The sequence below is a fragment of the Bufo bufo genome, chromosome 3 (genome assembly GCF_905171765.1).
Source record: "Bufo bufo chromosome 3, aBufBuf1.1, whole genome shotgun sequence".
In the NCBI taxonomy this organism is placed as follows: domain Eukaryota; kingdom Metazoa; phylum Chordata; class Amphibia; order Anura; family Bufonidae; genus Bufo; species Bufo bufo.
The window spans coordinates 625,867,470-625,882,771 of NC_053391.1; the positions used below are offsets into that span (position 1 = coordinate 625,867,470).

The 15,302-nt window shown below is 49.1% G+C and overlaps 1 protein-coding gene across 1 annotated transcript in view; it reads right to left on the reverse strand.

Annotated features, from left to right (window-relative positions):
- Positions 1-15,010, reverse strand: part of RFC3 (replication factor C subunit 3) — a 31,487-nt gene extending 16,477 nt beyond the window's left edge. The window contains exons 1-5 of the mRNA XM_040426130.1: positions 14,846-15,010; positions 12,327-12,464; positions 9,977-10,044; positions 1,081-1,178; positions 374-555 (exon numbers count right to left, since the gene is read on the reverse strand). Of these exons, the coding sequence (XP_040282064.1) occupies positions 374-555; positions 1,081-1,178; positions 9,977-10,044; positions 12,327-12,464; positions 14,846-14,932 (573 nt within the window). The 5' untranslated portion in view covers positions 14,933-15,010. The remainder of the gene's footprint in view (positions 1-373; positions 556-1,080; positions 1,179-9,976; positions 10,045-12,326; positions 12,465-14,845) is intronic.
- Positions 15,011-15,302: the final 292 nt, after the last annotated feature.

Here is a 15,302-nt window from a genome sequence, read left to right on the forward strand (position 1 = left end):
AGGGAGATTACCATGGAGGGTGTCAGTAGCGCCCTGGCTGCCATGGTAACCGATCGGAGCCCCAGGATTACACTGCTGGGGCTCCGAACAGAAGCTGCCACTGCCACCAATGAGAAGGGAAGGGGACCCTGTGGCCACTGCCACCAATTATTTTAATACTGGGGGAGGGGGCGCACTGCGCCACCAATGATTTTAATACCAGGGAGGAGGTATCCCAGTCGATACCAGACAAAAGTATCGATTGGGTATCAAAAGTCAATATCTGAAACAACCCTAATTGGCAGTACATAAAACCAACATGGAGTGCATAGGTACAGATTGTAGAGATAGCACAAGCTACTTAACGTTAAAACGAATATCTATCTAATCATACCTCGTCAATGCTCGGAGCTGGCACACGAACTGCCAAACATCTGCTTCTTATGGGAGCAATTACTTTTGATGTAGAATTACAACATAAAATGATTCTACAAGTAGACATGTACTTCTCCATGGTTCTTCTCAAGGCGTGCTGAGCATCTTTAGTGAGTTTATCCACTTCTGTTAGCAGGACAACTGCAAAGAATAGAAATAAACTGTATGACAACACTTTGCCAGCAACTACTGTAATTCCACTGTCCAAGAACAAGTCCTAAAAAGGTATAAAGTGCATAATACTAAAAAAACAAAACAAAAGAAGATAACTGGCTATATTTGACAGTCCCCTAAGGGTACATTCAAACGACCGTGTGTTTTGCGGTCCGCAAAATGCAAATCCGCGAAACACTGATACATTGTGTGCTGTCCGCATCTTTTGCGGCCCCATTGAAATTAATGGGTCCGCACCCGTTCCGCAAAATTGCGGAACGGATGCGAGCCAAAAATACGGTCATGTGAATGTACCCCAAAACTGAATTAAGGGTGGCCGCGCATACACAGCTGCTCTCCATTCACTTAGTAAATCCCCTTCTAGATATAAATACCTGACATTGGTGGCATATCTTATATCAAATATATCCTGTCCAATGATGTTTCATAGGGAAAATATCAAAAACTCATGACAGAAGTAATAAACTTTTGAAATTCAATAATAGTACAAACCTTTAAAATCCCTTTGAGTACTTGTCTCCAGCTGTTGTGACTGGGCGACATTTTTCAACAATTCTTGGATCACAACACGATCGCTATTACCAGCATCACTGGAAATATACAACAGTAAAACATACACTAAGAGGCTGCTATCTGAAGTACAGATGTAGCAATCATCTTGATTAAAGGGGTTCTCCAGTTTTTTTAAACTAATGATCTATCCTCTGGATAGATCATCAGCATCTGATCGGTGGGGGTCCGACACCCGGGACCCCTTCCGATCAGCTGTTTGAGAAGGAAGCGGCTCTGGCAGTAGTATTGCGGCCTTCGCGCTGTTTACCGCTGGCCCAGTGACGTCACGACTAGTATCAATGGCCTGGGCGGGGCTAAGCTCTGTTCACTTGAATGGATCTTAGCCCCCGCCAGTGATACTAGTCGTGACGTCACTGGGCCTTCAGTAAACAGTGATAAGGCCGCGGCGCTGCTGCCTTCTCAAACAGCTTCTCAGACACCCGGGACCCCCGCCGATCAGATGCTGATGATCTATCCAGAGGATAGATCATCAGTTTAAAAAAACTGCAGAACCCCTTTAACTTGTATTCCAGTTAGATTAAGCTATCCACATGATAGGGGATAACTATTAGATTGGTGGGAATCCTACCACTGGGACCCCACCGACCATGGGAATGTAGCCCCTGCAGCTCCCCTAAAATGAACAGAGTGGCCTGTTGGGTGTTCTCCGAAACTCCCATAGAAATGAATGGAGTGGCCACGTGTTTTCACGACCGGCCACTCTGTTCATTTCAGGGGGTACAGGGCCCCTGTTCTCGTGATTTATGGGGGTACCAGTGGTAGGACCCCCACCAATCTAATAACTTCAAACAACCGGAATGCTCCTTTAACTAAGCAACAGCAAGAAACTTTTAAAGGGACACTTGCATCAGAAAGTTGTTGTTTTTTTTACTCAATATACATAGAAAGCCATTTTAAGAATTTTTGGAAGTTATTTCGGCAGTACTATGTGATCGAAAAATGTAATACAAAATACTGTCCTTCTGTAGCGGTCAGCAGAGATAAAACGATCACTACTGCTGTGAGGGAAAACGAGATTTTTGTAAAACTTACCAGTAAAATCTCTTTCTCGCTCTTCATTGGGGGACACAGAGACCGTGGGTATAGCTATGTCCTCTAGGAGGCGTTGACACTAGTAAAAGCTGTTAGCTCCTCCCCTGGCAGCTATACCCCCTCCAGCCTGGAGAGAGAGCTTCAGTTTGTGAGAAGCAGTAGGAGAAGTAAGTAAACTAACAAAAACAATGTGGAACAGCAACAATGCCAAGAACCGAACCAGGTTCTAACCAGCAACAGCCAAAACTGTGGCCGAACAACAATACTGGGTGGGTGCTGTGTCCCCCAATGAAGAGCGAGAAAGAGATTTTACTGGTAAGTTTTACAAAAATCTCGTTTTCTCGCCCATATTCATTGGGGGACACAGAAACCGTGGGACGTCCAAGAGCAGTCCACAGGGAGGGAAAACCACAGACCCATGGAGCAAGCGCCACTGCAGGCAACTAAAAACTGTAGCAGCCTTGCACAACTGCGCAGCCAAACCTTGAATCCTCCGAGCCCAAGAGAACCACCTCTCTGGTGGAGTGAACCATGACTCCGAAGGGCAGAACCCTGCCCCGGGTGCAGTATGCTTCAGCAATTGCAGACGTGTAATTGCCACCCTGGAGGCCACCAATGCCTTGCGAGGACCCTCCGGGATGACAAAAAGGAGGAGTCCATACGCCGGAAGGAACTGGAGGCTGGCAAATAGTCAGAGCTCTAACAACATCCAAATGGTGTAACTCCCTTACCCTAGGGTGTGAAGGGGAGGGACACAGTGATGGAAGGACAATTTCTTCATTGAAATGGAATCAGAGACCACCGTCGGGAGAAGGAATGAACAGGCCGGAGAACCTCTTTATCCCTGTGAAGAACCAGGAAGGGTCTCTGCAAGAGAGTGCCCCAAGCCGGACACCCATCTGATAAATGTGATAGCCACAAGAAAAAAACTACATTCCAGGACCAGAGTCGGAGAGACATCTCCCGCAAGGAGACTAAGTTTAGATCCCAAGGCGATAAAGGAGGACGGTACGGAGGAACCGTAGGTCCCATTCCCTGAAGGAAGGTTATTATAGGCCCCAGGTGGGTCAGAGGACGCTGGAAAAAGGATAGAAGCGCCGAACCTGACCCATCAAGAAACCAAGGGCCACACCAAAAACCCAGGACTGCAGCATCCACCCCTGCTAAAAGGAAGCGCTTCACGGAAACTGTAAGTGGTCCACCGAAGTCCCCTGAGCCGAAGAGGTTTGTGGGGAGACTGAGAAGCTGGCTAATAAACTACCAAGAAAAAAGCGCCTAAATGAGGCATGTCCAACCGCAAGCCAAGGAATCAATACATTGGATAGGTAGAAGTAGAAGCGATATGAGAATCACCGGCGGTGAGGTGTTCCGTCAGCGACCGTGTATGGACGGTGTAGCAACGCTGCTCGACGGAAATTCCGACCAGACCAAGATGAGACAAACTCCTGCCTTGAGGAGGAAGAATAGACGTGGTGTTCCGTTCCAGGAACGAAACTCCATCAATGGTGGCGAGTCGTGACAGCACCCACGCTCCGGCTGGCGTTGTGAGTCTCGTAGTCTAGCCACGGAATGTGCAGTGAAAAGGCATGACTACCATCGGACTGACAAGTCTAGAGAGGTAGTTGTAGATACGGGTAGTACACCCAGGACCAACGGGTAGGATTCACCTGTAGAAGGAGAATATGGAAAACGTCACAGCCCAACAGTCAGTCCAGAACAAGACAGGAAGAAAAAAAAAAAAACACAGAAACAATACCCTGCATCAACATAGATGAGGGGAAGTAGTAAAGTAGGAGCTACCAAGGTTTGCGGAGTGACTGAATCCTGAGCCAGAGAAGAAAAAACGGAAGGAAAAGGGGGCAGGGCAAAGACCATTCCCCATCTGAGACTGCCACTACACAGAAGTAGCCACCGGATGATAGTGGCGGCGCCATACTCCGCCTAAGGAGGAGGCCATGCAGCGTACATCACCAAATTCGGTGTTAGAAGAATCCGTCACCTGACGAAGGAGCCGTGCAGGAGGAGCCAGAGTATGTAATGGCTACTCCAGGACCCCCGTACCATAGGAGCAACAGCATGCCCCGCCAGCAAAAACTGAGGGGCAGACAAGAGGAATCCGGTAAAAGCCATGGCATCATACTGCCTCAGGGAAGGAGAGCTAACCTTAAACACTCCACCTGGGAAGGGCGTTGAACAGGAACAACCGCCAAGCCAGCGTCATGGTGGAACCCCTACCTGAGGGAATGGCACACTGCAGCGACTGCGAACGCTAGTACAAGCGTAAAAACCCGCACCAGCAGAGGAGAACACGCTGCAAAGCTAAACCAGAGTTCCAGCACAACCACTTCCCACATCAGGAATGGTGGATAGAGAATATAGTCAGTGTAACACTTGACTTGCTGGAACGTAAACACAATATTACGTGCCATGGTGTACGCACTACATATTGTTGAAGACACATATTGGTTCAATGGAGGACCATGGAGATAGGGGACGCTAGGACACATGAGTGGCGCTGGGCAACCCCGTGAGGAGAGAGGTTGTCATATTCATGCCCCAAACCGGCACCGAAGGAAAGGGACACAACGTGGAAACAGCCACAGTATCCACTGGCGGCACCGAAATACCATTAGAAGAAGAGTACAGGACACCAGCGTGTATCGATACTCGATACGCTCCACCTATATAAGAAGCTAAGTCATCTATAGCCGTGGCGCAGATGAAGTGCAACATCCAAGATGTGTACTCTTTCCCCACAGTAGTGGATCACTTTTGGACGGGGCAATGTTGCAATTATCCCACCAATGAAATGGGGTAATGCTTGCGGCAAGCACTGCACTCAGTGGTAGTGCAAGTACTCCACCATGAAGGGTGGCAATGCAGTAATGCATCTAGCAGGAACCGAATGCAAGTAGAGAGAGAGTACTCCTCTTACGGAAAGGGCAAGGCATATGGAGAATCCCGTATCAATACCCCACCTACGTAAGGGGGTAAGACATACAAATAAACACTGAACCAGGGATAATGCCATAGCGCCCCCTATGGAAGAGGGTAATGCGTACAGTAATTACTGTCCCCAGTGGGAATGCAGTTCCGCCACCTACTAAAAAGGGGGAACGCCTACTGCCGGCACTGAAAAGTTTTAGTGCGGTTAGACCCCAATGGAGGGAGGTAATATCCAAGGGAGTACTGCATCCAGTAGTAGTGCAAATACTCCGCCTAAGGAAGGGGGTAATGCATACGACAAGTACTGCTGTCTACCTCGGACGCCATCTTGGAAGATCGCACCGGAATCACGGCAGAGATCGAACCACTGATTCTCCCCCCCCCTTTCGGACCAAACCTCTCCAGGGAGAGGAGGGTGCGACTGAGCGTGACCCTAGGGAGGAGGGGCGGGGGTGTGGAGGTGACCGAGGAGGAAAATATCCTGCTCTGGCCCGTTGTGTGCAATCTTAACTCTCAGAATCTGGCAGTCCATGGCAGTCGCAGGCTCGCCGGTGGGAGTTATCAACCAAACTACCCGGGGGTGGAATGGGAGCTTCTAGAGGTTCTCTCACCACATTGCGCAGGCGGTGCTTTATCAACCAAACAACCCCGGAGGGAGATTGGGAAGTCCGGAGATCCACCATTGGAGTGCGCAGGCGGTGCTTATCAACCAAACGACCCCGGAGGGTTATTGGGAAGATCGAGAGGTCCACCAATGGTTCGCGCAGGTGGAGGATTATCAACAAGACGACCCCAGAAGATGGAATGGGAACTTCCAGAGGGTCTGCGCTGGATGGCGCAGGTGGATTTTTATCAACCAGACGACCCCAGAGGGTGGAATGGGAATTTTAGAGGTTCTGCACCGGATCGCGCTGGTGGCGAATTATCAAACGGTCCCGGAGGACGGATTGGGGATCCAGACGTTCTGTACTGGAGTGCGCTGGAGAATTATCAACCAAACGGCCCCGGAGGATGGATTGGGAATCCAGAGGTCCTGCACTGGAGAACTATCAACCACATGGCCCAGAGGGTGGATTGGGAATACTTCAGCTGTGCTCCCTGGATCTGCGCAGGTGGAGGAATATCAACCAACGACCCAGGAGGGGGATTGGGAACTATTTGGTGTCCTCCTTTGTCCGCTATAGGACACGGGCCCAGCCTGGTACCACACGGACAGGGTGGTCTTGCGGTGATGAGGCTCAGGGGGGCCCGTATAAACGCGCATATTTTCTTTTATTTTTTATAAAACTTGGATGACCAACATCAAGTGGGCAGAGTGGCAGGAAAGGGTTAACTGTTATAACTTGGAGGCACCTGTACTGAGATAGAATCCTCAGTCTAGTGCTGGCCAGAAGGGGTTAAGGTGTCCTGGAGAGGGCGGGGCCCAGCAGCTTCTGGGGGAGGCGGGAAGGATTCGCGCCAGAGCGCACCCCCCACTCCTGTCAGGGAAGTTATTAACCCCCTAAGAGCCCTAACACCAGCGGATCACAGATAGGGGAGAGCCTCCTTCGCTCCCTTCCCTGTGTGTCCGCCGATGCATGTTCCCTGTCTGTAGCGGGGGCGGTCGGGTCTATGCACGAGCGCACGGCGGACCGAAGCGGTCGGTCAGCCGGGCGCAGAGGAACCTGAGTGAGAGTGCATGAGCTCTCCTGCCGCTGAAAATATAATCTGCGTCACAGATTCTCCTCCCAGCCCCACCCCCACGCCGGGGGAATTCACCCCGGACAGGGAGCGTGCGGACCGGAATGCTGCGGCGGCAGACATTGACCCTGGTGTTAACCCCTTCCGGAGCGGCGCTACAGGTGCCCGCTCCCAAAAGAGTGGAATCTGGTGGCTGCGGAGTTGGACCGGTCTGGGGCTGAGAGGACAGCACTCACACCTTACCCCAGCTCCCGGACCGCAAGAGAATCACTGGTTCCTGCGCATGCCCTCCCGCAGTGTAGCAGCGCCTGCCTGGACTTATTAACCCCTTAGTGCCCGCGATAGCAGCGCCTGCTCGGCCTAGGGGGAAGTGAGAGGGAATCCTGGTGCACCATAATAAGGCTGGTGCCTGTTTCCTGGTGCTCAAATCCTAGGACAATTGTCACCAAGAAAGAGGGAGGGATACTTACCTAGTCCCGTGTACTCACCTCTCTCATCCTCTTCTCTTCACCCTCCCTAAGTGGACCCTCAAGGTCACCTTCTCCAGCAGGGTCACCTCCTCAGCAGCTGGCACCGGAGTGGCAGGAGTCTGGTATGGCGGGAGGGTCTTCTCTTTGGCGGACCTAGGTGACCCCTTGGCTGGCGGGAGCAAGGCTGCCCTCGTCCACCTTGTCTTCTGTGGGGGAGGCAGCAGCGCGGATGACCGACAGTGGCGCAACTCGACCACTGTTGTCCCATCAGAAAAAGAAGGAAAAAAATTAACTAAAATAAAAAAATCTTCAGGATATCCCTGCAGAACAGGGAAGTCTTGCCTCCTATTGACACTGGAAAAAAAACTGAAGCTCTCTCTCCAGGCTGGAGGGGGTAAAGCTGACAGGGGAGGAGCTAACAGCTTTATCTAGTGTCAACGCCTCCTAGAGGACATAGCTATACCCATGGTCTCTGTGTCCCCCAATGAATATGGGCGAGAAAAATACTGTTATTAAAACAGCATATAAGTAGAATTGGGATAACAGTATGACAGCTCTATCGTTCTCTTCACAGGCCTAGATAAAGATGCCCAAAGAAGAGCACTGCTGTATCAGTGTAATGTGTGGTTCTCTAATGGAGTCACTCATCCCTTTCCCTCTCTGGTCAGAGTGAATGGGCTGACTTAAGCCTGTAATTACACAGGCCGATTGTCGGGAGGGACGCATTCCTTCCGAGCAATCGTCTGCTTGTTAGCGAAGGAGAACGCTGCTAATACATGCAGCCATCTCCTCCACAGCATGGGGAAGAGCTATTGTTATGCCATGTGTGTCCTGTGCCACTGCAGCCGTGAATATTTTCTACTGCGCAGAAGCCGATTGCAAGATGTGGAGTCTGCGCATTACAACACTGAAGACGAGTGCGCACAGCCGGCAGGATGGAGTTTGGGACTGGAGACATTTTGTTTGGTGTCTTTTAGAGGGACCTGCACTGCCAAAACAGTGCAGACACTGTATACAGGAGCAGCGGCCCTCTCCTACAAGTGATCAGAAACACTGCCGCAAAAACTTTGTAACAAGTAATAAGTAACTAACCTATAAATATGACAAAGTGGCCAACCCCTTTAATATGTGAGAAAAAAACAAAACACTTTTTCAAAGGCTTGTGCGATGAAGTTTAGAACTGCTCCATCTGTAAGATTTGGCCTTGTCCACACTGCATTTTGGGAGTGGATTTCCACAGTGAAAAACGCTCAGAATCAAGATGCATTGTTGTCAGTGGGAAATCAAACTACCATCCATACCACCGTGGGTTAAACCAAGAAAGGACATGGCCTTTTATAGCATGTTTTCTGTGTGGACATCAAGGTGGATGTCTGCTCGCAGATTAGGCCAGTCAATACGACTAAAGTCATGGGGGTACCCACCGCATACTACATGCAGAAACCAAAGTGTCAGCCTCGCGTTTTTGCTGTGGATTCCGTGGCAGTGTGAACTTAGCCTAAGGGTATGTTCACACTGTGGATATTGCAAAGACAAAATCAACAGGGTTTCCTGCTCCACTATGAATAAGAGACCTACTTGTGGTTTAGCCCCACTGAATGGCGTCGCAGCTTTAACAAATCAACCACTGGAATTTTGGTGTGGTGTCTCCACCAAAATCATCCATGTGAACATACCCTTAGGATGCTTTCACACAACAAAAAAAAGTTGCAGCCAGAGGTTTGCTGGAAGCGGTAGTGAAATAAAAAAAATAGAATAATTTTTAGTTTGTGGTATTTTTCTCCATTATCGGTCAAGGCTGTGAAGTCAGAGAGTCAAATGTCAGAAACGTACAAACGTCAGCTTCAAAATTAGGGTATGGAAAAAAATATATATATATATATATATCTATCTCTTAGGCCTCTTTCCCACGACTGTATGCCCGCCGAGATATACAGTCCGTGAGCGGGCCACATGTTCCGGAGCGGCACTGATCGTGCGCACGGGAGAGTACAGCATCATTGTAATCTATGATGCTGTGCGCCCCCGTGCACACGATCAACGCCGCTCCGGGACATATGGCCTGATCACAGATCGTATGTCTCAGAGGGCATATGGTCGTGGGCAAAAGGCCTTACTGACGACGTTCCACCCTGTCGCTTGATAAACAGGGCCAGACATCTTGCCCCGCCCTGACAATCTCGTGTCGGTGCTGCTGATCTGAGTAGTGGCAGAAGTGCAGGCGCTCTGCTTCCGATACCAGAGCAGGGACTGTTCATGTACCTCTACCTGAAGTGTGGTGGTGTATGCTGCTCTGGTATAGGCGGCAGGGCTTCGGTGCTTGTGTTGCTACTCTGAGAAGTGCAGATGTCCGGCCCTGTCAATCCAATGGCAAGGGGAGCTTCTTCAGAATGGGAAACAACCCCTCACAGCTGAAGAACTTCCCTATACAAAGTAAAAATCTTAAATATTATCAATGTCACAGAAATGTTCCATCAATCCAAGTCCCCAAATTATCAGTCATAACTAGTGTAGGAAAAAGGAAGCCAGAAGTTTGGCTTCCTGACTTCATGGCCCTGTTTTGTCGCAGTGTTTATTCCCCCCCCAATAGCATTTTACTGATTAGCTTATTATTCTAATGGAGATTCACTTTAATGACTTGTCTATTTTAGCATCCACAGCACGCTGCTGATCTCTGTGCATAGTACCTTGGATTAACCTCCAGATGATAATTGCTTGCGATCGTGCTAATCTCGATTTTCTTTTTTGACGGAGTCTAAAGACATAATAAGATAACAAATTAAAAGACAAAATTATATGTGAAACCTATTCTTTTTCCACAGCGTTCACTTCCGCCAACCCCCAATCGGTAAATGCAAGACTGGCCAAATACAAGAACGTGTTATGACGTAGGATCTGCAACCAGATTCTACATCGAGATGTTATTATCCTTCTCGTGAAGTATAACAAGCAAATTCTAGATCCCTTTCAAACACTCCGGGCACAGTACGAAGCAGTGGGAGGATGTCAGACTGCTGCTTTCTGAGCTCCACTCCCTGTAACCACTTAGATGCCGATATCAGCTGTGACTAGCATCTAAGCGGTTTAACTGCTGGGATAAATGCTCCTGATTGCAGCAGTGAGAGCAGTGTGCCAGATGTAACGTTTTCTCTGTGCTGAAAAAAAAAAATCTATTTCAAAATTCAGAAAATTTTTCAGCCTATGTCAATGGGAACTTTGGATGCTGAATCCACACAAAGAATGGACACAGTCATTCAGTGCTGCACTTTTTAAAACATGAGCGTAAAAAAAACCTGTGCCACAGGGTTCTGGTATTGAAATTTAGATGTACAACGCACGCTGAAAAATAAAGAAAAAACTAAGGGGCACATTTCTTAAGACCGACGTTTAGATGCCGGTCTTAATTAACCCTTAAGCAGCTTTCTAGCTGTCTTACATTTAGACAAATGGTAAATAAGATGTGCCAGCTGTCCAGTCCCCTTTGCCACCCAGCCCACTTTTTAGACCTGGCACGAGTCGCAGACAGCAGCACAACTAAATGCGTATTTCTTTAATAAATGACCCCCTAAGTGGGGGAGATTTATCAAAACTGCTGTAAAAGGAAAATTGGCTTCGTTGCCCATAGCAACCAATTGAGCCTTTCATTTTCCATAGGCACTCTGAAAAATGATAGGTGGAAGCTGATTGGTTGCTAGGGGTAACTGGATAAATCTCCCCCAGGATGAACTAACTAACTCTTGCAGCGCTAATCAGAAAGGGGTTCAAGGAGTTGATCAATGTTTACTTTAACCACTTCATTACATGGGGGATGTCATACTGTAACAGCTCAGCACTGAACGTGTAAGGTGTTAAAGGGGTTCTGCAGTTTGTTTAAACTGATGATCTATCCTCTGGATAGATCATCAGCATCTGATCTGCGGGGTCCGACACCCGGGACCCCCGCCAAACAGCTGTTTGAGAAGGCAGCAGCACTGCGGCCTTCTCGCTGTTTACCGCTGGCCCAGTGACGTCACGACTAGCATCACTGGCCTGGGCGCGGCTAAGCTCCATTCAAGTGAACAGACCTTAGCCGCGCCCAGGCCAGTTGATACTAGTCGTTACATCACTGGGCCTGCGGTAAACAGCGACAAGACCGGGGCACTACTGCCAGCACCGCTGTCTTCTCAAACAGCTGTTCGGCAGGGGTCCCGGGTGTCGGACCCCCGCCGATCAGATACTGATGATCTATCCAGAGGATAGATCATCAGCTTAAAAAAACTGCAGAATCCCTTTTAAGGGATACTGACCGGGACAATAAGCATATTGAGGTATATATATGGCAGTACAGGTCTTATAATGGGTATTACAATCATCTAAGTATCCCCCCTGTCCACATTATACATACAGTAAACTTTAGTTTTATAACCTGCTCCAACGGTCTTCAATCTGCCCAAGGGGCGGCGTTTCACCTCTCTTGCGCCCAGCCAGCCTCCCCCAACTGCCGCTTTGAAGCGCCGCCCAGCTCATGAATATTCAGTTTGCTGGGCGGCTTCTGCGGTCCCCGCTCTGAAGCGCTGCGCTTAACAGTGCCCTGCGCATGCGCCGGATCTTGTGAAGTCGGGGACAGTAAGCGCCGCCCAGCGAAGTGAATATTGATGAGCTGGGCGGCGCTTACTGTACCGGACTTCACAAGATCCGGCGCATGCGCCGGGCACTGTTAAGCGCAGCGCTTCAGAGCGGGGACCGCAGAAGCCGCCCAGCAAACTGAATATTCATGAGCTGGGCGGCGCTTCAAAGCGGCAGTTGGGGGCGGCTGGCTGGGCGCAAGAGAGGTGAAACGCCGCCCCTTGGGCAGATTGAAGACCGTTGGAGCAGGTTATAAAACTTAAGTTTACTGTATGTATAATGTGGACAGGGGGGATACTTAGATGATTGTAATACCCATTATAAGACCTGTACTGCCATATATATACCTCAATATGCTTATTGGCCCTGTCAGTGTCCCTTTAAGTTACATAGATTTCCATTTCAGACGACCCATACTGGAAGAGTACGTACCGTTATGGACTGGTGCTCAATCCGCAGTTTCTCCACCCCAGCACCGTACAGCTCTCTTAGCAAACACATTATTCTGGTCTTCTTCCCAGCTCCGGACGGCCCACACACCAGCAGATGAGGAAAGTCTCCACATTGTACCTACAAGCGGCAAAACAGTTCAATAGACATTAAAAAGATATGAAGGTGCAGTCATGGGCATTACAGATTCCAAGCCAAGATGGTATGTTCAGGGCAAACACTTCCAGCACGGACGCTGCTGAGGATCGCAGGATGGTTTCAGCCTTTGGGTGAATTCCAAGAAAAGAAAAAGTCCACAACAGACGTGTAACATACAGAACAAACTGCAGATCTGTTAAATGAAACTCTATGTGTGGGACCTGTAACAAATCCGCCATGTCTGAATACACACATAGAGGACCTGCCCGCTGCATCCCACATGTAATAGTAATTCTGGAGCATCTATTCTCATGGCTCGGTTGATGTTCATTCATTATTCCTTCTAGAAGTTATGAACATATTGCCAGCAGTCTACAATGAAAGTCCACATGGGTGTTACCAGTCTGACACTGGCAGCATAGATTGGATAGTGTCCCCCCCAACTGGTAACACCCTTCAGGACCTTCACTGCCAACAACTGAAGGCTTCCTTCACACATAAGGAGGGGGGAATTTATCAAAGCCGTTTTTATGACATAGAAAGGCCGCAAATGATAACACATTACATACTTACACTATGGTTTGGGAGTTTTCACACTTTTTAAAGATTGCGACAAGAGTGGAAGAGGATTAGACTCCCACAGACCAACAAGTTTACCTTTACTTGTACCATGTAAATATTTCAGCTCTTGCCAGGACAGCCATGGGGAGTGGGATCTGGCTGCAAAACACAGCCGGGATCGAAGGGTCTAGTGTGCCCGTCAGTGCAATACAAACAGCAGGCATAATACACAGCACTACGCAGTAGCTTTCTTGTGGGATAAAGAGTAAAATAATAAAATATTTCCAGGGGAAAAAAAAAGTAACAACCCCCCCCCCCCTCAAATCTGTAAACCGTTGTTGGAGAGGAACTGCTGCATACAACGTTTTTTTTCTGGCTGAAACCCAGCATTATTGCCGGAAATTATCCGGATCACATTGCAGTCAATGGGGATCTGGAGGTGGAGTTCAGGATCCGGCAGGCTGTTCTGATCCCGGAGGTCCTGCTGGATCCACAAAGGGAGATGTGGACGAGGCCTAACCACGTTTCTCACAGATTGTATGCCACTGCTCCAGTTCTCCCAGCCAACATCGGCTGCAGCTGATGTCATGTTGACACGTGACCACTGCAGCCAATCACTGGCCTCTGAGGGCCATCTCCTTTAATAAAAACAAAATGAATTGTATATCCCTCAAATGGTGCCATTGAAAAAAGAATAGAATACAAAAAAAATAAAAATGCCCTCATATTGCTGTCAACAGAAAAACAAAACAAAAACGTATTCCCATGTCGGACATTGGGGGCATATCGCCCCCATTGTGTGATAGGTGTGGGTCCCACCTCTGGGACCCGCACCTACACTGATAACAGAGCGGGGAAGGTGGTGACCGGAGGACCCAGGGTTTTCTGGGGTCCGGCCACCGTCAAGTGCTCTCCCCAAAGAAGGGAATAGGAGCGCACTGGGCTTGCGCGGCCACCGCTCCCCTTCATTTCTAAGGGGCAGAGAAGGAAATACCGGAGCCGGCGCTAGGCTATTTTCAGTGGTCCCATAGAAATGAATGGAGGGCGGCTGAGCCCCCAACAACTTTCAGGGATCAGCTCTCAATGTAGGTGCAGGTCCCAGAGGTGGGACCCGAACCTATCAGACAAGGGGGGCATATCCTAGCCCCCATTGTGTGAGATGGGAATTCCCCTTTAAAAAAAAGGTATGAAAAAAATGCTTTGTCCTATAGGTCAGAACAGGCGCATCCTGAGGGGATCTAATGGGCTCCAGCTTTGTTAGGGGCCGCTCTTATGGATTTATAAATTCCCAGGGTGCCATGCAGAAACCCCCTCCTATTGTTCTTAACAGGGCGCTGTCCACGACCACCATGTCCTGTCATGACACGACCACAGCAATAAATCGTAACCTCCCGCCGAAAACAACAGGAGGCGGTCTCTGGGCATATGCCCGGGGGTGTTATCTGGGCCAAATCCAGCTGTCAAAAAACTGGCCTGTAAGGGCTGGTGCACACAGCCAGTAGTTTTCATCAGCATGTGTAAAGCCAAAGCCAGGAGCGGGTCCAGAAGCCAGAAGAGGCACAGATCTCTCCATTTCACCTCTTCTCTGTAGAATCCACTCCTGGTTTTGGGTTACAAATACCGATCAAAAATACTGACCGTCTGAACAGGCCACACAGAAGTCCTGCGGATTTTTTGTCCCCAGGTTTTGGGGTCTGAGGGTGAGACATGTTCACACACAGGTAGCACCCATACTGCACACAAGGGATGAGCACATACACAGCGCTTTCAATAAACTTTATTTACAGTGCCTGCTACCTTACCAAATTCCGCAGCTGAGTCGCCTGCTCCTTATGATAGTCCAGTTTGGACAGGGAGGTAGGTCGGTACTTATCTACCCACAGACTCATCACTGCACGGAGAAGAAACAGCGGGGCTCAAATCAGACAGCTTCAGCGCGCGAAACCCAGATTCTCCCTGCGCATGCCTCTTGCCCACGACGCTGCTTTCCGTAGGATCACGTGACTGTCAGCGTCTGCATTTTTTACTGTCCTCTAGCGCGCAGACATTTTGGGGAGGCCGGATACGTGCTGCCTGGTATACTGGTGGTCTTCTAGAACATGGTTGTCATGTAAGTACTGTTACATGGGTCCATGCAGCTGCATTCGTGGTCAAATGTTAAACTTTTTTGTCTAAAGGATAGCTCAGCTATATTTTTCTGTGTTTTAGCCTTATATGGTGCTGTTTAATGCAAAAATGTCATCCTATTTAGGAAGCCAT